The following is a 23,779-nucleotide window of genomic DNA, read 5'->3' on the forward strand; positions in this document are numbered from 1 at the left end:
GGACAGAGAGGCAGGGGCCTCGTGGGGGCCACGGGGGAGGTGGCCTAGGCTGGTTCAGGCCCTGCGTGGCAAGCCATGCTCAGGGCGCGATCCAGAACCACCTAAAGAGGTAACCACAGCAACAACTGTTTACTGAGTGTTGACTGCGGGCAAGGCCCGTGGAGGCGCCTTCCATGCGTTAATTCAGTTTAATCTTCCTAACAACCAAACACGGTGCAGCCAGGGAGGTACCTCTCCCCGAGAGAGCAGGGGAAACCCCCTCTGTGGAGCGTTCCGTGGACTCCGAGCCTCCGAGCCTCCCCGCCGCGGGAGGCGCAGAAAGCCCACCTTGCTCTAAAGAAAGCTCAGTCCAGGCTGGAAAGCTCAGTCCAGGCTGGAAAGCCTGGGTCCCCGCGAGGCGCAGGCAGCCTTCCCGGCCCGCACTCGCCCTCGCCCTCGCCCTCGCCCTCGCCCTCAGAGACCTCGCCCGCCTGGCATCGCGATTGTGCAAGCGCCGGCCGGCAGCAGCTGCAGGCTCCTGCGCGCCGGGGAGGGCGGGGAGGCGCTCGGCGCACACCCGGTGACCCCAGGCTCAGCGTGCCCTCCCGGGGGTTATCTCCGGGGTGGAGTCCGCGGCCCTACCTCCCGGGGAGCAGCGCACCGGTCACCCGAGGCCCGGGTGCCCTCACTCACCTCGCTGACTCCATCCGCTTTGACTCCCACCCCACCCCCTGGGTCCCGCGTCCCTCCCGGCCCGGCCAGCCTGGCCCACTCCACCCAGCCCAGTGCGCTCATTGGCCACCCAGGGCCTGCCCTGTCTCCATAAATACATGGTCCCCGAGCATGAGAAGGACGCGAGGGAGCCGCCGCGCCTGCAGCATCTCTTCTGTCCTCCGCGACAGCTCCACCCGACGCCTCCAGACCCCGGAGGTCAGACTTGCAGGCCAACAGGTGGACGGACCCACGGCCTCCCTGTCCTCTTCCGACAGGGCCAACCCCGGCGGTACTTCAGCCTTGCCAGGCTGCGGCGGGCGCAGTGCGGAGCATCCTCCCCGAGGTGCCTGCTGCTGCCCGCCCCTTCTCCCGCTCCCTCTCGCCTGCTGGCCCTCCTCGCCTCTCCTTCCCGGAATTGGCAAGCCCCCAAATCTCGCCAGTGCCTCTTAGCAGCCTCCCCTTCCTAGTCCCCGTGCCTTCCCACGCGCCACGACCCCCTCGCGGCCATGAGCGCCCCCATCAGCAAGAGCCGCTCCCTCGCCGCCTTCCTGCAGCACCTGCGCAGCCTGGGGCAGCCCCCCAGACCCGTGACGTCTGCGTCGGGCGCGCCCCCTCAGCCGCCCAAGGTGCCCCTCTGCCCGCTGATGGCACCGGGCGACATGCAGAACGCCACCGCCCTGCCTGGCCCCACCAATTGGCCACTGCTGGGCAGCCTGCTGGAGATTCTCTGGAAAGGGGGTCTCAAGAAACAGCACGACACCTTGGTAAATATCTCGTCGCGCCCCAATGCCCTTTTTCCTCCCTGTCCTGGTCTCCAGTGGCACTCCAACCCCTCCCAGAGACGCGCGGCCCGGGCGCTGGGCGCTCGGTGTGCTCTGGTGTCCGGGCAGCGACGGTCCCCTGGCCCTGGGGTGGAAGGCGGCGGGAGAAGTGAGGAGCGCCCCGGGGCTGCCCAGGTGCGCGCTGACCCCGCGGGTGCTCGCCGGCTGCAGGCGGAGTACCACAGGAAGTATGGCAAGATTTTCCGCATGAAGCTGGGCTCCTTCGACTCGGTGCACCTGGGCTCGCCCTGCCTGCTGGAAGCGCTGTACCGCACCGAGAGCGCGTACCCACAGCGGCTGGAGGTCAAGCCCTGGAAAGCCTACCGCGACTACCGCGAGGAGGGCTACGGGCTGCTGATTCTGTGAGTCCTGTCGGGGGATGGGGCAGACCTGGGACGGGGACGCCTGGAAACTGGGAAGCGCTGGAGATGGAATTTCCTAGGGTTGGCACCTCCTTGTGCAAGACTGATCCCAAGCCCCTACCCTGTGCAGGGGCAAGCCTGCGCTCTCTGCGGAGCACAGCAGGTCCAGGGGACAGCGCGCTACAACCCACACCTCGTTCTCTCTGGCACCTGGTCAGGGCTGCACCCTTCTGTCCAAGAAATGCCAAAACGGGATTATAAAAAGTGTGGTCGTTACGCTCAGGGAGAATGAGGCTCTGAAGTCAGTGTGTCAGGCGAAACTTTTATACAGACAAAATTATGTCTTAAAATCCCCTGACACCAACTCATAAGCTCAGCCGTCAGCAATTAACATCTGCCTTTAACAGTGAGTTTCCTTTCAGGACAGAGGCTGTATCAGTAAAAGAGGGATGAGAAGGGGTGTCAAGGCTGCACTTTAGACATATAAATGCTCGATGTGTTTTTCAAGGTGTAATCCCCGAGTTAAAAAACTATAGGGCCAGCAGATGGCATGGTGATTAAGGCTTTGGACTCCCTCATGGTTGATCATGGTTCGAGTCCCAGACCTAGCGGCTTGAAGATAATGCTGGGCACATGTGTGTTCATACCCAAAATCCAAGGGGTGGAGAAGGGATTGCAGTGTGGCCAGCCCTCCTGAGGGGTTATTTCTCACGTTTTCTTCCTGTCTTTCCCTGGTGAGTGCATGTGCCCTAAGGCAAAAACCAAACCAACCAACCAAACAAAAAACCCTGCTAAGGCATGATGGGTGTCACCAGCTGTGTGCTCAGCTTTGGGGCAAACACAGAGTGCAAATGGTGACAGCAGGCTTGGCAGCTCCAGGGACTCTGAGTGTGTTATTGTCTGGAGACAATGGCCAAATTCTGACCTGAGGTGTTTTGTGATCACAAAGCCCAAGCCAATGAGTTAAAGAGATTTTCCCTCAAACAGATGTGAGTTGCCCGCAAAGGCAAAGGGGGACTTGCACGTCCACTCTTATCCTAGGAATTGAGGCCCCTGGCCTCCCAGCTCTGCCCCTGCAAGGGTGCCTCAAAAGCCTTGAACCTGGATTATCAGGGTTTCACCTTCCTGGTGCAATCTGGCTGCAAGAAAAAGTGTTCCTCGCTGTATTGTCAAGCCAGCCCCCAAGGTTCTAAGGCTCATACTCTCTGGGTATCTCTTGGCACAGTTCTTGGTATGGATTTGACTGCATGGTTCGTGAAGTTGCACCACAGGCATCTCCGCCCCTCCCTTGACTTCTTTCATTTTGCTCTGAATGTAATCCTGCTTTTCACCCCAGGGAAGGAAAAGACTGGCAGAGGGTCCGGAGTGCCTTTCAAAAGAAATTAATGAAACCAGTGGAAATTATGAAGCTGGACAGCAAGATCAATGAGGTTTGCAAGCTCATGCCAGTTTTTCTGGGTCTCTTGGGAATAGAGGGGTGTTTCTGGAGCTTCAAGTCACAGCTACAAAGTTTGTAGGGGTGGGGACCAGTAGATGGTGTAATGGTTACGTTGCTGGACTCCCACATAGTTTACCGTGCTTCAAGTCCCAGACCCGGTGGCTTAAAACTCCTGCTGGTATGTGTGCCCAAAATCTCGAGAGGAGAATAGAGGAGAAGGGATTGCAGTGTGGCCATCCCCCCCTTGGGGAGGAGGTGATTTCTCACTGTCTGTCTCTCTCTGTCTCCAGTCAGCACATGCACCCTATAGCAAAAATCTCTCTTAAATAAAATAAATAAAAAGTTCACAGGGGAAAGCACGCAATTTGGATGATCTGGGAGGAGAGCAGTTCTCTTTCTCTCCATCCACTCCACATCCTCTTCCCTGCAAGCCCTCCTTTACCCTCTTTTAAAGTAATATCCCACTGAGAGGGCAGTTATTCCACAGTTTCAAATTTGTGCCCTGATCTTCCTCACTAGCAATGGGACCTTGCTCTGCCACCTAACCTTCCTAAGCTTCAGTTTCCCATCCACAAAATGGAAGTGACAATTCTCACCCCACAAGTTTGCTATGAGGATGAAATGAGATACTGTCTGTCAGTCTTAGGTTGTGACATTGGAGCTGGGTTTTGCAGGATGAATAGGAGCCTGCAAGTCAAAGAAGATGGGGAAAGGCATTCGGTAGAGAGACTAGCCTGCTGAAAGTGCACTGGCATGAAATGACTGGCCTGTTCATGGAACAGGACATCCAGTGCAGTCGCTGCGAGGCTTTCTCTGACATGATGTGGGGAGGGGGTCAGTATTTGACAGTTTTCGAGCCACACTAAAGTATTTGGACAGTTTTCCTTTAGTCAACAGGGGGCAAAGGGGGCTTTAAGCATATAGCGATCTCTTTCTACTCCTGTTCATTTTGATGTTTATCTTGAATGGGATTTGAACCTAGATGGGATTGCATACATGAAGGACTGCCAACTCAGAAGCTTCTAGGGACCAGGTAATTAATATAAAAGACCAGGACAGGCCCAGTAAGGACTTCCTGCCAGGGACAGCTGCCCAGCTCCAGCAAAGTACTGCTGCATGGGAATGCAGACCCAGTGTAGGCACACCTAGTCATTGTTATCGTTATTACCGTCGTGTATAAGTAGTGAGAAATCCAGGAATTCACATGACATCAACTTTTTAAAAAAATTGCTATAGGGCTCAAGTGTTTGCTGGAGAGAGATGGGGGTGGGGGTGAGAAATTATCCCTGGAGGGGGTGGCCATGCTTCAATCTCTTCTCCTCCATTCCCCCTTGTAATTGTGGGCATACACACATACCTGGCATTTTTCTCAAACTACTAGGTCTGGGACTCAGAGCACAGTTGGCCATATGGGATCCAGCCGCCTTCACTGCCACACCACTGATGGGTCTGCAATCAATATTTTCATTGGTAACAAATTCAATGTACTTTTTAATGGGCGAGGTTGTCACACGAAACATTCTCATTGGTTCACATGTGAGCCGTGTACTCACACACACCTGTTTCCAGGGTCCAGCATGACAACTTATTAGCCATGTGTCCAAGAACAAGTGGCGGGTCCTCTCCCACCCTCAGTTTCCTCATCTGTTACATGGGAAATGGGCTTTAATGACAGAACTTGACGACTCATGGGTTTGCTGCAAGGGTCGGCCGATGCCTTTTGTACAGTGCTTGAAACTGTACAAACCTCAGGACCTCAGAACCCGAGGCATCTTAAAACCCTGGCTCCTGGGACCAGCAGATGGTGGAATCGTTATGTTACTGGACTCCGACATATTCGACCTGGTTCAAGTCTCAGATTGGCAGCTTAAAACTCACACCAGGCACGCATGTGTGCGTGCCCAAAATCCCAAGGGGAGAATGGAGGAGAAGGGATTGCAGCGTGGCCACGCCCCCAGCGGGTGATTTCTTGTTTTCTGTCTCTCTGGCGAGTGTATGTGCCCCATAACAAAAATCTCTCTTAAAAAAAAAAAAAAGTCTTCTAAAACTGGCTTCTAGAGGTCTATGTGGCTGTCCCGAGGTCACAGAGCTGTTTACTGAGGGAGCTGCATCCAGAATTTGTAGATGTCCCAGTCCCAAGTCCAACATGCCTAGCCCAGCAACCAGTCAGTACAGAGCTCCTTGCATTCTCGCATATGGAAGTGCAAACCCCAGGTATTCGCTGCAGCCTCCCGGTCCTGGAGGGTCCTGGAGATCGGAGCCTGCATGGCCCCCTGGTAGATTCCTCCCCTGTGGTTTCTTCCCCCATTCTGATTAGAAGAAATATTTTCCTCTCCTTAAACTGCCAGAAGCATTTTAGATCAAAAGCTGGAACTTGACCTTCAGGGCGAAGGCAGGAAAAGTTCAGGAAACAACCCAGGACAGGGCTGTCGGGGTGAGGTGGGATCTCAAGGACACGCTATACTTGGTGCGACCTCAGAGTGAGTAATACCATGCAGTGCGGTAGGAGGTGGCAAACCTGAGGTTAGCTCGCTGAACTTGAAGCTTGTTTTCCTACAGTGATCTTAAAACGCCTTTTGCGGTTCTTTTCTTTGCAGGTCTTGGCTGATTTTATGGGGAGACTAGACGAGCTCTGTGATGAGCGAGGCCACATCGAGGACTTATACAGTGAGCTGAACAAATGGTCATTTGAAAGTGAGTTGTCTTCGCAGTCTGCCTTGTTTGGTTTTGCAAGTGATTCTGAGGCTAAAATGCACTGTGCGCGATTGTCCTGTAATGAGGTGCTACTGCTGACCGGGAGGTCACCTTCGTGTTTCCTTCAGGCGCTTCAGCTGGGCTTGCACTGCGGGCTGTCCATGGCATTGTCCAACAAATGTTTATTGGACACCTGCTGCGGTCCAGGCCCTGTACTGGGTCCAAGGGACACAGCAGTGCATGAAATAAGCACCATCCCGGCCTTCATGAGCTTAGACTCTAGGGGTGACAGTCAACAAGGAAGCACGTGTTCATCCTTTCTCTGCCCCAGGGGTCAAGGAAGTGAGTCAAGGATGAAGGGAGAATGTTGAAGTGCTGGGAGATTCTCTTTGGTACGGAGACATTTGAGAGGAGAAGGAAGGGTAGGAGCAGTCAGAGGGTCTCTCTGTGTGGAGATAGGAGGTGCAAAGTTCCTGAGGTGGAACCACAAACGCTGTGTTGGAGGAACTCGTGCGACAGTCGTGTGTGCAGATCGTGATGAGCAGGAGGGAGAGGGTGCAGAAGCTGTGACCAAGGGCAAGGGCAGAGGAGGTCCAGACCAGGCAGAGCCAGTGTGGCCCAGCAAGAACCTGTGCTTTTGGTTTGATTTGGCCAGGGACCAGGGGAGGTTCTGAGCAGATGGGGGGGTGACATCCCTTTTTAGGGAGCACCCCGGGAATATAAAGCAGAGCCCTCCCTTGATGAGCTCGCTGCCCGAGGGGATGCAGTAAGAGCAGGCAGCTGAGGCCTGGCTGAGGAAGCTCAGTGCTGGGGACTCCCAGAGGGCTGCCTACACCGGGCGTGGTCACAGGCTGCTTCGTGGAGGTGGTGTCATTGCAGAATGCCTGAGGGATGGGTAGGAGTTCTACCAGGTAGAAAGCAAGGAGAGGAGGAATCTCCCAGGCAGAAGGAAGAGAAAATGTTATGTTGAGGGATGCAAAGAACTCACAGGAAGGACAAAAGAGGGGAAGGGATCCAGCTTGTGGGGAGTCTGTAAACTTGGGAAGGGAGTTTAGATGTGAGCCTGAGAGTAACTAGGGGTGATGGTAGCATTTTTAGCAAGGGAGACTGTATGGTTGGGTTTCCTGGAACAATCACTGGGGCTGCTGATGGGGGGGGATTGGAGAGGACACCCCCCGTTAGAGACTTTTGTAGTGACCCACCTCCTCGCTCAGATCAACCCCATTTAAAGTTCTGGATCAGCCATCTTAATGCACACAAATACGAAATCACAAAGGGTGTTAAAGCAAAGAGTAAAGGGAGGAAATAATTATAGAGGAGGAAAAAGTGTATGTTAAGAAACCCACATTCAGGAGTATTGATGCATTTGTTGCAAGTCAAAGAAAATTCAGCACTGGCGGGTCAGGTCGATTGCCTGGCATGCTGAGTCTCAGGAAGGAGCCTCAGTGGGCACGCAGCGATGCTCGGGGGACCGAAGCTCTTCACGGCTGTTCGCTCACCCACTCTTAGCCTGACTAGACTGCAGGGTCCCACATGACCAGCCACACACTCTGTCCCAGACTTCATGGCTTGAAAAGCATTCCAGGTGACAGTGCAGGCCCAAAATCTCAAGAGGAGGAAGAGATTGAGGAAAAGGGATTGTGGCATGACCATTCCCATCGGGATGGTTTCTCACTTTCTCCCACCCCGCCCCCACTCCCACCCCTACCCTAGAGCAATTTTTTTTAAAAAGGAAAAAAAGAATGGCTACATTTGCACGATGGCGAAATGTCATGGATTTGATCTACAAGGTGCACTGACAGAGTGCATGAGCAGGAGAGCGGCACTGCTGGTGGCCCACCCATCCCGAGTGGTCCTGAAACCCTGGACAGTCCAGGGGCTCGTCCCCTGCTACCGCGGGATGCACCTCAGTAGTAAACAGCAGCTGTGCCACAGAATATGCTTACAGATAGCCAATTAGCGATTAGAGGTCTAGGCGTTCATAAAAAGAAAGTGTTCTCTTAATATTAGTATTCATTTTTTTTTTGGAGAGGTTTTTGCTATAGGGCACATGTGCTCACCAGAAAAACAGAGACAGAGAAACAGAAAGTGAGAAATCACCCCCCACAGGGGGATGGCCACACCGCAATCCCTTCTCCTCCATTCTCCTCTCAGGATCTTGAGCACACACGCACACATGCCTGGTGTGAGTTTAAGCCACTGGGTCCAGGATTCGAATCGCGGTTGAGTACATGGGAGTCCAGAGACATAGCCATTATGCCAAATGCTGGTGCCAATATTAGTATTCATTCTGTTAAACAAAGATCATCTGGCAAACAGTCCTCTCCCCAAATTCTGCATTTGACAAATGCCCTGTTCATGCTGCCTGCTTCCTGTACTGTTCAGTACCTGATGCTTCCAGGGATGGTTCTGGATTCGTCTTGAAGGAAAACTTATGTTTCAATGAAATCAAAGCAGAATCACTGCCATAAATAGATTATTATAACAATAAAAAATATATACATTTTAAAGTTCTTGTACCTCCCAGAGCTATCTCACCTCCTCCCAGGGGAGGTGAGCCACACATGGTAGACACAAGTAAGGAAAGACCTGGAAAGCTGACAGGAGGAGTGGCCTTTGGGAAACGTGGGTGTCGGCAAATCTCTGAACGCACACTAAGTTTACTGATTCTTGTTCCTGAGCCCTGTGATTTTAAAACAGTCATTCAGCTCATTTTCTTTTCTTTTTTAAGATTTTTGCCATAGGGTACATATGCTTGCTGGAGAAACTGAAAGAGAGAGAGAGAGAAACTGAGAAATAACCCCTCGGGGATGGCCACACCACAATCCCTTCTCCTCCATTCACCGCCTGGGATTTGGGGCACACATACACACACTCATGGTGTGATTTTCGAGCCACGAGGTCCAGGACTCAAACCTCAGTCCGCCATGTGGAAGTCTAGTGCCTTCAGCACCACACCACCTGCTGGCCCAGGCTGTTTCCTGGTCTGGAGGTTGAGAGCTTATTATCTATCTAGGGAAAGGAGGTGGTAGTGGTCCTGGATCATAAAAGAAACTAGTTATAGGAGGTCGTTTTTAAGACAGTGGGAGAACGTTTTGAACGTATTTTGGAATGGCCGCCAGGGAGCCAAGGGCTGCTATGGCAGTGTGGTTGTGTTGGAGGATGTTTTTCTTCTCAGGGGGTTGCTGCTAAAGCATTTAACTGTGTAGCACTGTGGGAGCTGAACATTCTTTTTAACTTATTTAGCACACAGGGACTCATATACACATATGTGCGTACACACACAGAGAAAATACTTGTAGCCAGGTGTGAATGACCACCGCATCTGAGATCAGAGGACACAGCCACATATTGCGGTGTTTTTCTTTTTCTACAGGTAAAAGGTTTCAAAATAAAGAGCTGGGGATGTTCATTTTAGAAAGGTTTTAGAAAATGACACGGGAAGTGCATGTAGCCAACGCTAGTGCGGTGCCTGAAAACAGGGAGAGTGCAGTGTGCAATTATTCCCTTCTCCTGCGCTCCGAAGGCTGCCCTTTGTCCGTGTGAGGCAGCAGCGTCCAATAAAGGACTCCAACAAAACAGCCGAGGTAGAGGCACAGCACAGCCCCGACCCAGCAGCGCCTTGTCACAGCCTGTGTCCTCCCCGTGGCTGACAGGGCTAAGGATGGGCATCTCTGAGCAGGCGCGTCTAAGGGGTGTATTGTCGAACCTGTAGATCCCTTCTAGAAAAATGAGTGACCATGCACCTTCCTCTGAGACACTCAGCCTTTCTTCGGTGTTTTTGAACTTCTGTCTTTTCTTAGAAAAGACCACACTTTTACGAGACTTAGAATCAAGTCTTTAATAGCCCGCTAATCATAGACTCCAGTGTGCGGCTAGGAGTTGGTAACATGATGATTATTTTAAATAACAGGTATCTGCCTGGTGTTATATGAGAGGAGATTCGGGCTCCTTCAGAAGAATGCAGAGGATGAAGCTTTGAACTTCATCACGGCCATCAAGACAGTAAGTCTCCCCTTTAGGAGAGCAGCTTTTCAGACACGTTTTACAGAACGTGACATGGACATGTGTCCCAGTATTTTCCATACAGGGGTACACACAGATATTTCACTTCAATCGTCACATGTTCACGTTGCCGGGCATTATATATTTTACTGTATGCATGTGCGTATATGCACAGATCAGAAAGAAGCACATTACGTCTATTATCTTTGTTTAAGCAAGGTTAAAATAGGTAGTTCAGTTAAATGTCAATTCATTTAAAATGCTTTCTAAAAAGAGTGAAATTTTTCAGACTTTAATTTTGGAAGTTTATTTCTTTTTTCTATGAGCAACAAGGACAGAGATATGGGTAGAGATAGAAAGACACCCCTTCCGACAAAATCTTGGTGCTGCCATCCACTCCCGGGCACACATGGACCCTGCACACTCAGGTCCACAGACACAAACCTGGAACCTTCCCATGTGGCTCAGCCGTGCAGAGAATTGCTTAGCCCTGGGCCACCGTCTGGCTCCCAGATTTTCAGTTTTCGAATGGTTCAGAAGGTGCGTGGATCCAGTCAACGCTGGGACATTGGTCTGGGCATGAGCGAGGTCTGAACATTCTATGAGAGGTCGGAGTGCATCTGAAAGTCAAAGATCTCCCTTTATCTTCTTGTTTGGCGATCAGGTCTTAAAGTCACATTTTCTTATTAAACATATCCAGCAGAAAAGCACCTTGAAGGTTATTTTCCACATTTCATCAGGGCTGGGTGTAGATGTTGCTCTCAGGATGAGTGTGGACAGGACCGAGGGTGTCCTTTGAATGGAGGATTTCAGAAAGCTCAGGGTGCCGTGGTGAGGACACCCCTCTTCCAGAACAGAAGTTGACTTTGAGAGGAGGAGAACTGGGGATGAAACGGCATTTGTGTCTCCCACAGATGATGAGCACATTTGGGAAGATGATGGTCACCCCTGTGGAGCTGCACAAGCGCCTCAACACGAAGATCTGGCAGGACCACACTCTGGCCTGGGACACCATTTTCAAATCAGGTACAAGGATTGCCCTCGCACCCCGCCTCTGGTGCTACCGACGGAGGTTCTGGGGCCATCTTGGCTAAACCCCCTTGGCCCTGTCGTGGAGTGGGACTCCTGGTGCATTCAAGCTTTGCAAACACAGGAGTCTGGGACTCACCCTGGTGTGGATGGAGTCTAAGTGAGGGGCAGGAGGCAGCTTTCTGCACTCTTCCTTCTTTGGGAACTGGGGGGTCGTTAAAACAAGAGCTTCAGAGTCAGATACCCTGGGTTCAAGCTGAGCTCTGTCACTGGCTGTAGTGACTTGGCCAAAGAGACTGTTACTGTTTCATCTTTAGTTGTCTTATCTCTAAAATGGACTAATAATCATAATAAAACCTACCTCCGGGCGACTGTCTGGGTCTAATATAGATGAGATAAAAACACTACCTCAGGGAGTTGGAGCTCTTTCTGGCACATGCTGGAGGGGCTATCTGGTGCTAGGTATGTTCATGCATACGCTCACTTCATCCTCCCCCCAAGCCTGTGAAATAAAGCCCTGGGTGACGTCCCAGAGGCCCACGGAAGTAACTTCCCTGAGTTTCCGTGCAAAGTGGTGGCAGAGCCAGCATGGGCAGCCAGGCAGGAGTCCAGGACCCAGCCTCTACCAGCTGCACCCTGTATGATCCTCATTGTCACCGCCATGAGCGTCGCACGATTCACCTGGTGGTTGTTTGCATAACAGACTGAAGTGAAGGAGCCGCAAGCCTAGACAGTGTTTCTCACTGCTAGAAAGTGCAACCATGATCGGCAGCACGCACGTGTGTGCAGGGTGGGCGTGTCTGCTGACACGTGGCTCCGAGCACTGAGCCAATCCTACTTCCTCTCACGCCGATCTCTCAGAGCTCTGACCTCGCTACCTGAAAGGTCAGCTGCAGACCGGCAGCCTGAGGGTCACAGGGCGCTTGGTAAAGTTCTCTGCAGGCGCCCAGCCCCCACCCAGTGCCTGATCCAGCTTCTGCTTTTTAAGGAGATGCGCCTTTGCTTCCACTCCGTGCTTGAGTTTGAGAAGCAGTACTGCTTGGCACCGATGAGTCCTTGCCAACCTAGCGTGAAGGCGATGTTAGTGTCTTTAACAAATTGTGGGTGTGTCTAGGAGACCCTCTGGAATCTCGAGGAGGCATCGGATGTCGGTTTCCTTCTGCTCTTTCCTAGTCCTAACTTTCAAGTGACTTCCTCTCTTCCACTCTTTTCTAATAGTCAAGACCTGTATCAACAACCGGTTAGAGAAATACTCTCAGCTGCCTAGTGCCGATTTCCTCTGCGACATTTATCACCACAATCAGCTTTCAAAGAAAGAATTGTACGCTGCTGTCACTGAGCTCCAGCTGGCCGCTGTGGAAACGGTAAGGGTGGGCGGGATCGTCATTGCTAAATGAGCAGCCTGTGCAACTTAGCAGGGCGAGCTTTGCTTTTTCTTTCAGGTGTTTGCCATAAGGCACGTGCGCTCACTGGAGAGAGAAACTGTGAGAGGGAAAGTGAGAACTCACCCCCCAGGTGCTGGGCACACTGCAATCCCTTCTCCTCCACTCTCCTGGGATTTGGGGCTTACACACACCCCTCATATGAATTTCAAGCCGCTAGGTCTGGGACTTGAACCACAGTCACTGCCTTTACCACCGTGCCACCTTCTGGCCTCCGTTTAGCAAAAATGAGAATCTCTGTAATAGATGGCGTGGGAGGCTCTGTGCACAGCCGTCGGTGCTTCAGCACATAGTAGGCGACTTCACAGCTCCAGTGACAAAACCAGAGTAGGGTCTGATGGGTGCCACGACAAATACCCAGAAACAGTAAAGCCCCGTGCCCTAGCAAGATAATGTAGCTTTTTCTTTCTTTTTTTTTTTTTTTCAAAGTGCATGCATTTTAAGCCAATGCGCATCTTACCCCAAAGTGCCCAACTGTGGCTGTTAAGTTTCACTGTAAAAATACTGCATGCAGCACACTCTTCTAGGCCAGTAATATTTTTCCTGCTTACAATTGCAAACGTAGTGAGTTTGGTCCAGCTTAGTCTTAATTCAGATGAGATAGCTCATGTTAAATACCGAAATTCTGTCTCAGAAGAGGCTGATACTCTAGTAGGTACTCGGTGCAGCCAGAACCCCACGGCCGAAGCAGCAGAGGGGCTCGGTGGGCCTCATGGACTGTGATTCATGTCTTGAGCTGTCCTGGGAGTGATGTAGGTCATTCCTCCTCTCAGGGCCGACATTCCTCCTCTCAGGGCCGACGTTTCCTGCACCTCAGAGTCTCAAGCAGAGCGTGTGCCAGCTCGTTGCGTTTCCATGTTTTCTCCTTTCATTGTGCGTCTTATCCAGCGAGAAACTGGAACTTTCTACCTCAGAGGAACAGCCCTATCCTCATTTCTCTGTATAGTCCAGAAGGTGATTAAAAGCCGGGCTTCATTCCAGCTGTTTCCTAGGGAATCACACACTCCAAGAGGCTCCTCGGAAGGATAAAGGGAAAGCTTCACTTCTGTCTCTTTCAACTGGAAAGTCAACTCCGGGAGTTCAGTGCCTTCCTTGCCCAGTGTTGTATTCCTGGGACGTGGGCTTGTACTTGGCACAGAATAAGTGGCCAGTGCATACTCACTGAATATGTGAAAGAATCTAAGAACTGCTGAGTGCCAGAACTGTTCCAGGTCTCGAGAGACTATCACGAACCAGACACAAAAGCCCTCCCCCTCGTGGAATTGATACACTGCGGGGAAAGACAGGTGGTAGATGTGCAAACAAACCAACATGGTCATTTCAGATAGTGGTACAGGCTGGGCAGGGACATACCATCACGGTCATGTAATGGAGAGAGAGCTTAGCTGGTGGGGCAGGGGAGAGGGAACTCTTCCCTCTCCGAGGAAGCGATCCTGCAGTTATCTCTGGAATGAAGAAACGGAGCCAGCTATGGTGATAACAGACGTCTTCTAAGTAGCGGAAACAGCATGTGCAAAGGCCCTGGGGCAGAAAGAGGCTTGCAGCTGGAGAACTAGCAAATGTGGTCTGAGTTATGATTGGAGAAGTCATTGCGCCATGTTACCCAGGGACTGCTGAGCCTTTGTAAGGCTGTGGATTTTATTCCATCTGTGATGGGAAGCTCTTGAGGCATGCTAGGCAAGAGAAATCTGATCAATTATGTTTTGAAAAGTAGACTCTGGGGGATTAAGAATGGATTTAGCAGAGGAAAAGTGGAAGCCGCAGGCCAGTTAAGGAGATCGGTCTCCTCCCCGGAGGTCAAGTCAGGATAGCCTATGCCCCTGAGGTTTCCCCAGCCACTTCCCCTCCAATAGGCCCCTGCAGTTTCCCTCACAGGCCCGGACTGTCTTACATGGCTTTGGTGAAAGCTACAGTTATCTGCTTCTTGGGAACCTTATTCGGTAGTTGCGGTAAAGGACTCATTGATATGGTTAAGTCCATTTCTTTTTTTAGTCCTGCCTATTCTGAAAGTCACATTTGGAAAATCAGAGAAATTTGAAAGTGCATCTCATTTGGTGGCTACGCCCTCTTCCTGTTTTGTAAATTGGACTCTTGCAATAATGCCGCGCACGGTTTCTTTGCAGCTGAGGCTGCCAGTCCTCTGATGTGAAGAAGCCTGCCTGGGAGGCATCTTCTTCCAACAATAATAAATGACCCTTGGCTCCAAATCATCGTGCACTTTGCTCATTTGTGTGACTGACACACAACAGTGGCAACGGCGCCTTGGTGTCTGCAGGAGGAGGACACGATGGCCATTTTTAGGGGACTATCTGGCTGACATCCGCTAAGGAAGGTCTACAAAGCAAATGCAGATGACTGTGGGGCTGAATGTCATGTAACTAAGAGAGCCACTGGCTGTTTCCGCCAATACGTCTTTCTTTTATCGTTGCCTTTGAAAAGAAAGAGAAGATGCCACTTAAAAGGCCACGAGCCTTTGTCAGAAACGGTGGCAGCTTCCTTGAAACACTGAACTCCACCGGATGCTAGAGTTTCTTATTTTGGTGTTGGCTCTCTCCCATGAGGGCTGAAACCCTGAGTACAGATAATGCCTCTTTATTTTTGTGGTCACATTTTAGGGTGTGGCCAAAAGAACTTTCAATTTCTAGAAATGCAGTTTCTGATGCATTTGCGCTACAGAAAAAAAAAAAAGATATTATCAAAGCCACTTGTTAGCAACACTCCCAGGGTCTCTATCTCTCTCGGGTTACTTAATTTTTTCCTGAAACAATTGTTTAGTTGAACTTTTTATTTAGAGATGATCATAGATTCTCATTTGCTTCTAAGAAAAAGATGATAGCATCCTGCATAACAATAAGACATGCTCCCAACCAGGAAATTGACGCTGACATCATCCACGGGTCTAATTCTCATGTTACCAGTTTTAGACACTCATTTGTGTTCAACAAGTACTGTATTGTGTCAAATATTCTATTTTTTAAAGGGCTATGTATTTAATTTTATTTATTTATTGTTATTCTTTTAAATTTACTATAGGATAAGTGTGCTCGCCAGAGAGACAAAAAGCCAGAAAGCAAACCTCCAGGTCCGGGACTCAAACCATGGTTGGCCATGTGGGAGTCCAATGTCTTAACCACCACACCACCTGCTGGCCCCACAAACTATATTTTAAGTGTTCTATTGCAGCTGATTACTTAAAAATTCTATCTTGATTCTTGCAGCAAATAAACTATCCTTAACTGGTATGTCTTGTCAAATGAATCTGACTTGTCATGTACTGAAGTACCAGGACATGCAGAAGAGAGCCATGACTGCGTCTGCAGAGTGTGGTGGCAGGCGTCACCTTTTTCTCATTTGCAGAAACTCAAGTCTATGTCCAATTTGCCTTTCAGACCGCAAACAGCTTAATGTGGATTCTCTACAATTTATCCCGAAACCCGCAAGTGCAGCAAAAGCTTCGTCAGGAAATCCTGAGTGTTTTGCCTGAGAATCGGCCACCACGGGCAGAAGACCTGAGGAACATGCCGTATTTAAAGGCCTGTCTGAAAGAATCTATGAGGTGAGAAGAGAGGTCTGAGCCAGTGTTGGCAAACTATTCTCCTAAATACAAAACGAGGGGTTCCCCTCCCATAGAACAGCTCCCCCCTGTTGATGATAAGCCTTTATCAAACTGGGAAAAAGCTTGGGACCATTTTCCTTGTCTCTTACGTCCTAAATCATTTGGGCAATTCTGCCGAATCTCAGAACAGCAGTGTCCCCGTGCTTACTCCTTCTCTACGAACGTTGTACTCAGTAACGGAGATCAATGCCTACCTGAAGCTCATGAGACGAAAGCTCCGCAGAGGAAACCTTTGGCTTGCCTTTTTTTTTTTTTTTAGGCGTTTGCCCACAGGACGCATGCACTCACTGGAGGGAGACACACAGGCCAAGTGAAAACTCGCTCCTGGGGGGCACGGCCACACCGCAGTCCCTTCCCCTCCATTTTGGGCAGCCAGGTGCACACACACACACACACACACACACGGAGTGATTTTTCAAGTTGCCAGGTCTGAGACTCAAACAGCAGTCAATCACGTGGGAGTCCAGTGATGTAACCATCAGGCCACCTGCTGGCCTAAGAACCCTATCCTTATGCCATAAAACACAGAGACCTCTTTGTTTTTGAGCCTCTAGTATAAGATGTTCTTTGAAAATTCTTTTACACCCTTGCTGGGAGACAAAGCTCATAACATCTTAGGATTAGAAGGAAAGAGAGTCGCTTCGCGTCGATAGAAGAAGCAGAGAGCGAACACCAGGCTTCCGGGTAAAAAACATACACATGGAAGTCTGGATGAAATAAGGGGAAACAGCTATTAATGGTTGCTGATCAGCCCCTGGCCCTGGGGTTTGACCCACACAGTGAGATAAAAGGAAGAAAAAAACCCACGAAGACGAGAAAAATATTTGGGGAGAGACAGAACTTCAATATGAAGAGTTTTGACTGTGTTCTTTTGAGTATGAACTACACAGCATTTATCTTACCCAAGCTGATTTCCCTTGGCACTGGACATAGGGATGAGTCTGCGTTCCCCTTTCCATCTTTGATTTTGTGTTTTCAGGCTCACGCCGAGTGTACCGTTTACAACTCGAACTCTTGACAAGGCGACAGTGCTGGGCGAATACACTTTACCCAAAGGAGTAAGTAGAACTTGTATTCCACACCTTACCCAACTTGGAAAGACACGCTTCCCAAATATTCCTCGGATCTCTCTCTCTTGGGAGAGCATTCGTTTTGGAAATACATCGATGGCATTGCAGAGTCAACCCATTGCATAGTAGAGGTCTGGGGCCGATGGCTAGGGAGACGGAGACCCGGATTTGGTCTCCTCGTATCTGCATAGTCTTGAATGACTTGGATTATCTCCATCAGCCTCTACATCTCAGCTGCAGAATGGAGATGCTAACTGAATTGACTGCACAGGATTGTTGTGAGAACGTGATGTGAAATTTTAGAGTTCTTTACCTACGTATTACTTGCAACTTTTTTTCCCCTAGTTTTTGCTATAGGATATGTTGTGCTTGCCAGAGAAATTCAGAGTCAGTGAGGGGGAAAATAAGGAATCACTGCCTGGGGGGCTGGCTATGCCACAGTCCCTTCTCTTCCACTCTCTTCTTAGAATTTTGGACACACATGCACAGGCACCCAGCATGACTTTCTAGTTGCCAGGTCCAGGACTCGAACCATACAGCAAACCATGTGGGATCCAGTGCCTTAACCTCCATGCCACCTGCTGACCCATTACCTGGCACATCTGAAGCACCCAATGCATGTTGGCAACTATCATTATTATAAATTTGTGGGCTATTTTTTCATGTGTAAAGTGATTGGTTTTATAAATTTTGCCACCCGAACATCTCCTTCTGGCTACTTGAAATGTTCTGTGTTTCTGTGTATGTTTTAGACAGTGTTAATGCTCAATACCCACGTGTTGGGGTCCAGTGAAGACAATTTTGAAGATTCAAGTCAGTTTAGACCCGAACGTTGGCTTCAAGAGAAGAAGATCAATCCTTTTGCGCATCTTCCCTTTGGCATTGGGAAGAGGATGTGCATTGGTCGCCGGCTAGCCGAGCTCCAGCTCCACTTAGCTCTCTGCTGGGTAAACCCCTCACTGCATTTCACCAAGTAACTTCTGCGCTCTCCCCCAAGGCAGGACATGAGAAGGTAATTCTGCTTTTTTGTGCACGTGTGTTCCAGATCATCCGCAAATACGACATCGTGGCCACGGACAATGAGCCTGTTGAGATGCTGCACCTGGGTATTCTGGTACCCAGCCGGGAGCTCCCTATTGCTTTCCGCCAGCGATGAGATGTCTCAGGTGAGCAACTGGGATTGTGAAGTCCTGCAAGGTGCTGCGAGTGGCCGGTGGGTGGGGGCGAGCCAGGCTCAGAAGTCAGCCAGACTAGGCTTGAATCCCTGCTCACCACCGCCTCCCTGGGTGACCTTGAGCACTTACTCAACCTCTCTGCCTCCAGGTTTCTCATTTTTAAAACGAGAACAAAAATAGAAAACCACGGAAAATTGATATAACTACCTGGAGTCTGGCACCAATAAGTGCTCATTAAATGCTAGCTGCTGATTAAGGGTTTTGCATGTGAACAGTAGGGGCTGACAAACTTTTTCTGAAACTTGCCAGTTGGCAAATCTTTTCCAATCTTTTTGGAAGGGCCATAGAGTCTCTGTCACAGCCACTTAACACTGTCTAGTAGCATGAAAGCTGCCACAGCCAGTTTGCAAATGAATGAGTAGGCTGTATTTACCTTCTCTTGTTGCGTGTCCAAGAATTAAAATGTGGCTTCAACAGCACAAATCACTTGGCTCCTACAGGCTGCAGATGAAGCGTTGGCCAGGCTGTTTCTTTCTGGAGGCTCAAATTTATTCCTTTGTAATCTGGGTTGCTGGAATTTAGTTCCTATGGTTGTAGGAATGAAGGCCTCCTTGTACTGCTGCTTCAAGGGAAGGCCATTCTCAGCTGTTGGAGACTGGCCATGTTCCTTGGTTCCTGACACCTTCCTCCCTCCCTCTCTAAGCCAGCAACACCGATTGAGCCCCAAATCTCTCCTTGCTATGCCACATCTTCCTGCCAGGATATTGTCCAGGATAATCCCCTCATCTTAAAGTCCATAACTCTAGTCCCACCAGTACTGTCCCTTTTGCCATGGAAGGCAGGTTATTCACAGGATCTAGGGCTTAGGGAATCTCCATTTTTCGGAGGACCATTATTCTGTCTACCAAGACTAAGTTTCAATAAAACTTTAAGGGCCAGCAGGTGGCATGGTGGCTAAGGGCGCTGAACTCCCACATGGCTGACTGAAGTTTGAGTCCTGGACCTGGCAGCTTGTTCTCACTCTCTCTCTCCCTCCCCATCTCTGGTCAAATTAAAATAAATAAAATAAAGTTAAATAAAATAATTCAAAAAAATAAAAATAAACTTTATAAAAACCAAGAGGAGGATATATTTCATCCCAAGATCTTGGCTCCTAGCATGCAATGGCGTGCAAGGCAAATATGTATTTATCGGGCTGTAGTACCGCTTCTTCTTCAGTAGGCCAGTGAGTACCTTTTCTAACAATAGAGGAATTCTCAGCTCTCCTTTATAACTTTTTTTTTTTAATATCTGGATATCAACTTCTACTTGTTTAATTATTATTGAATTCTTTTCTTTACATGAACAGAGGTCTACTGGTGTACTGTAGTTTTTCCCTAAGCCGTCATTTCCTTAATGAAATGATGATTTTGTAAGTCTAGTCACTTCATCTAGCACCTTTAAGAATTTTGCTAGAACTGGTCGCTATTTGCCAACTGCACGTTAAGGGGCATTTTCCAATAGGCAGATTATTTAGAGAAGCATATACTTACAGTTGAAATTTCTGAATGAGGTCTAAATGAGTAGTATTCCACTCCAAGGGTCCGATATCACTAGGAAACTTGTCAAATACTGAGTGTCCCAACCAACAGAGTGGGGTCCAGTAGAACCATGAAGGCCTTCTTCATCATGAAACCCAGCCTTCCGCTCCCCCTACACATATCATGGCAGGACACGCCTTTGGCAAGAGCCCATGACAAGCGTGATTTTAGCTGTTAATTGTGCTAATTTTTCCTCTCATTTGATCACACTATTTTGATAAATAATTGAAGTATACTTTATTTTCTAGATTTTCTTTTTAACCAAGATGAAGAACCGCAGCTTTTTCTCTTCGGCAAGAAAGGTGCTTACAGCTTCTGCATTGCTGGGAAACAAACTTCAAAAACCAGAGCACGCAAGAGCGTTCATTTAACAATATCTATGCCCGGGCGTTTATATTGTCTTCTGTCCAAATGTTCCAGAAGCTGCACTGTATTTACATGGCGTTTCTCCAGGTCGCATCCAACTCAGTGGACTGAGCGCTGGGAGACAAGGCACGCTGGGGTCTACTGTATCTTCATTTTGAGCTGGTGTCTATACCATCCTCACTGACCCAGAAGGCCTCATGCTGATCCTGTTTTTTCTGGCACCTTCTACGTTACCAAGGGAGGCTAGGCACTTGTCAATCAGTTCAATTTCACTTGTCAATCAGTTACTAAATGTGCCAGCCCCTGGCCTACCAAATTCATTATTCAAATCTTTCGTTTTCAAGAGAGCGTTTACATTTAACAAGGAAAAGCCTACCATAGCCGAGTGACCTGGGGTCCAAGGTAATAGTGACAATCCACTCACTGCCACGCTTTGTCATGTAATAGTCGGGAAAATACCGGTCACATAACGTCAGCAATGCTAAATGTTGGTTAAAGTTACTGTGCCCCTCAAAATAGTTTTTCCTGAGGGCCAGCATGTGGTATGGCAGTTAAGGTGCTGGATTTCCACATGACTGTGACTGTGGTTCGAGTCCTGGACTTGGCTGCTTGAAAATCATGCCAGGTGCACATGCATGCATGCCCAAAATCCTGAGAGGAGAATGGAGAAGGGGTTGTGGCATGATCATCCCCCAGGAGGGTGATTTCTCCTTTCTCTTCTCTCTCTGTCTCTCTCTGGCAAGCACAGACACCCTACAACAAAAACTAAAAATAGATATATTTGGTGTAACTTTAAAAAAAGTGACTTATGCCTAACTTTCTCACCTACTAAAAGGGACAGTAGTAAAGTAAACATACGTTAGAGATTAACTGTAAGACATGTGTTATGTGATTGGAACTCCTTGGGGAACTATGATGTTATAAATGCAAAATGCACAGCGATCTATGCAATATTCATACAACTCAAAAAATGTTTACATACATAGAGCTTGTGTATATTTTTACTACCACTGTGTCTGAAAGCATACTACATATTTCTGTATGTTTGATAAAGAACTCTCTTTTTAGATTGTATTTTCAGAATATTTCAGAAGTATACATTTATATCTTTATATTTGAAAAATAATGTACATATCACGAAAATGGGTATATGCTTTCTGCTGTGAATTTATTTTTGATTGCATGTCTCAGTTTCATCGGTATGTCTGTGAATCCAATGAAAGCAATAATAAAAAGGTTTTTTTTAATTTGAGAATATTTTCCTCTTCATTGGATTTGTTATGACAAACTTTAAAAATCCGAACTTTGTCTTAGTGGTAGAGTTCTGTTGTGGGTGTGATGTGAGCCCGATCTCTGTGTCTCTCCTTCAAATCCAGAACACGTTCATGGATACCATCTGTCTTATGATGAGCTACGCCCTTCTCTACTCAAAATCTAGACTTTGAGAGACGTTTTACTGAAAGATGATTGTTTGAATCATTTTTCAATAAAAATAACTCAATTTTCCATCAGTAAGTCAAATTATTCAATCAATAAATCAAATAATTTCCCCCCTCCCTTTTTTTTTTGCTGCCTAAGTCTTTCCCCAGTCCCTTTTCTTCTTTCTCCTCCACCCCATGCCCACATGTGGTCTGGCCACAGTTTCTCTTGCCTGGCCCACCCCAGAAACTCCCAGTGGCCCTCCACGGACTCTCACATCCCTCCTGTGAGTGGAGTGCTCCTCAGGCCTCACCCCTGTGTCTGTGGCTTCCCACTGCTTTTACACGCACGGGTCCAATTCTGTAAGGTTAAATGCGAGCCCACCGACCCCACCTTGGCCCACATCCTCCACCCCTAGTGCTCCTGGATTCTAGCCATGCTGGCTTCTGCTTTTCTTCATCCCTCAAGTGCTGACTTCCCAGAAGCTTTTGCACCTGCAGCCCTTCCTCCTGCCATCTTCCTCCTGGCCTACTCTTTCTCTGGCTGTCCTGCTGGAATGTACCATTCAAAGCTCAACCTGAGCTTCCTGCAGGAAGTCTTCCCTGATGACCTGCCCTCCCCCAAAGCTAGTGATTCCTGGAGAGACCTGGGAGGCAGTGTGGGCGGCAGCTCAGGAAGGAGAAGGGGCCAAACAAGGGTGTGATTTCAGAGGACAGCAGCGCCTCAGCCTGGCCCCGTGGGGGTCCTGGGGCGTGCACTGCAGCAAGGTTTGCTCTCCTCCTTGCAGGGCACAGGGCTTCTAGACTCCTGCCCTTGGGCAGCACATGGGCTAGAACTCTCGGGTCACCAGGCACAGTGAGTACAACAGCCCAGGGTCAATCTTGGAAGATTGAGGGTGCCGGCACCATGGTGAGCAAAGCCTGTGGAGGCTGGGGGATGGACATGGACAGGCCAAAGGGGTGCGGGGTCAGGGGAGAGTAACCACCAGGTCTGTAGCCACTCGCCTCCCCAAGTCGGTCACCCAGAGCCGACGTTGACCTCAGCCTGGCTGTAACCACAAGGGCACTAACAGCTGATGTTCATTGTCGTCGCTACAGCCCGTTCTGAGCACTTATTACACAAGAATTCACACTCCGCACTGCGGCCCGGCGCAGTAGGGAGGGTAACTGTCCCACCTCACAGCTGAGGAAACCAAGACATGGAGAGGTTCAGGAATCTGCTCAGGGAAGGACCCAGGAGTTTAGGGAACGTGGACTGGCCCCAAGCCATGTCCACTCCTTGTCATCCACGTCTCCCCTAAGTCACCACGACGGCGAGTTTATGTGCCTCTGTGTGACTGATCCAGACGTGCCTCCCCACCTCTCACCCCACGCACGAAAATACTGAGGTAATGACAGCAGGGACACGTTTGTTCGCGTTTGCCCTCGTACCCACTGTGCCTGGCTTATAGCTCGCAGTAGTCACTCACTCAAGATCTCCCTTTACCCAGTTATCGTCTTAGTACGTTGGTTACAAGCCTTCACCTTGGCTCTTACCTGATTGCGGACCTCCCAGAGTTTCATTCCTCCTCTGCCTGTTTGGTCAGCAGAGATGAGGACGGGCCATCATGCCCTGCAGGTGGAAGGGTAGATAGTAAAGTGAGCGTGTGCGAACACTCCCCTCTCCCTAAAATTCCTGGGTTGAAAGTCTAGCCCCAGGGGATGGTATCAGGTGATGGGGCTTTGGGATGTGATGAGGCTTTTCGGGAACAATCAGAGCCCTTGTGAAGGAGCCCCAGGGAGTTGCTATGGCTCTCACCACAGGGAGGCCCAGCTAGAAGGCACCAGCTACAACCGGGACCCTGAGCCTGCTTTGGTCGTAACCCTCCCTTCCTCTAGAAGTGTGACAAACACATCTGTGGTTGTTAGCCAGCCAGTGTACAGCATTCTGTCCTAGCAACCAAAACAGACTAAGGCGCCAGGTTACACTGCAAATGTTAAAATATTTGTGAAATATAGGTATGTACCCTAGAGAATACGGAATTATAATAAAATGCACAAGATAGTATCTATTATAGATATATCATTTCT

The 23,779-nt window shown here is 49.4% G+C and overlaps 2 protein-coding genes across 2 annotated transcripts in view; one reads left to right on the top strand and one right to left on the bottom strand.

The window, feature by feature from the left end:
* Positions 1-23,285, bottom strand: part of PFDN4 (prefoldin subunit 4) — a 59,909-nt gene extending 36,624 nt beyond the window's left edge. The window contains exon 1 of the mRNA XM_006141897.3: positions 23,246-23,285. Coding sequence (XP_006141959.1) covers positions 23,246-23,272 — 27 coding nt within the window. The 5' untranslated portion in view covers positions 23,273-23,285. The remainder of the gene's footprint in view (positions 1-23,245) is intronic.
* CYP24A1 (cytochrome P450 family 24 subfamily A member 1) lies at positions 887-20,937 on the top strand. The gene is made up of 12 exons (XM_006141895.2): positions 887-1,457; positions 1,686-1,876; positions 3,213-3,306; positions 5,912-6,008; positions 9,922-10,013; positions 10,928-11,039; positions 12,261-12,406; positions 15,874-16,040; positions 17,080-17,158; positions 17,923-18,117; positions 18,216-18,336; positions 20,174-20,937. The coding sequence occupies exons 1-11, from the start codon at positions 1,200-1,202 to the stop codon at positions 18,324-18,326; spliced, it is 1,542 nt and encodes a 513-aa protein (XP_006141957.1). The 5' UTR covers positions 887-1,199; the 3' UTR covers positions 18,327-18,336; positions 20,174-20,937.
* Positions 23,286-23,779: the final 494 nt, after the last annotated feature.

The sequence above is a fragment of the Tupaia chinensis genome, unplaced genomic scaffold (genome assembly GCF_000334495.1).
Source record: "Tupaia chinensis unplaced genomic scaffold, TupChi_1.0 Scaffold000066_1, whole genome shotgun sequence".
Classification (NCBI taxonomy): Eukaryota; Metazoa; Chordata; class Mammalia; order Scandentia; family Tupaiidae; genus Tupaia; species Tupaia belangeri.

What these genes read in the sequence shown, in the direction of transcription:
- CYP24A1 (XM_006141895.2), top strand. Translation starts at nt 1,200, where the DNA reads ATGAGCGCCCCCATCAGCAAGAGCCGCTCCCTCGCCGCCTTCCTGCAG. An exon ending in TCATCACGGCCATCAAGACA is followed by an intron (nt 10,014 to 10,927) that starts GTAAGTCTCCCC and finishes TGTCTCCCACAG; the next exon opens with ATGATGAGCACATTTGGGAA. An exon ending in AGCTGGCCGCTGTGGAAACG is followed by an intron (nt 12,407 to 15,873) that starts GTAAGGGTGGGC and finishes TTTGCCTTTCAG; the next exon opens with ACCGCAAACAGCTTAATGTG.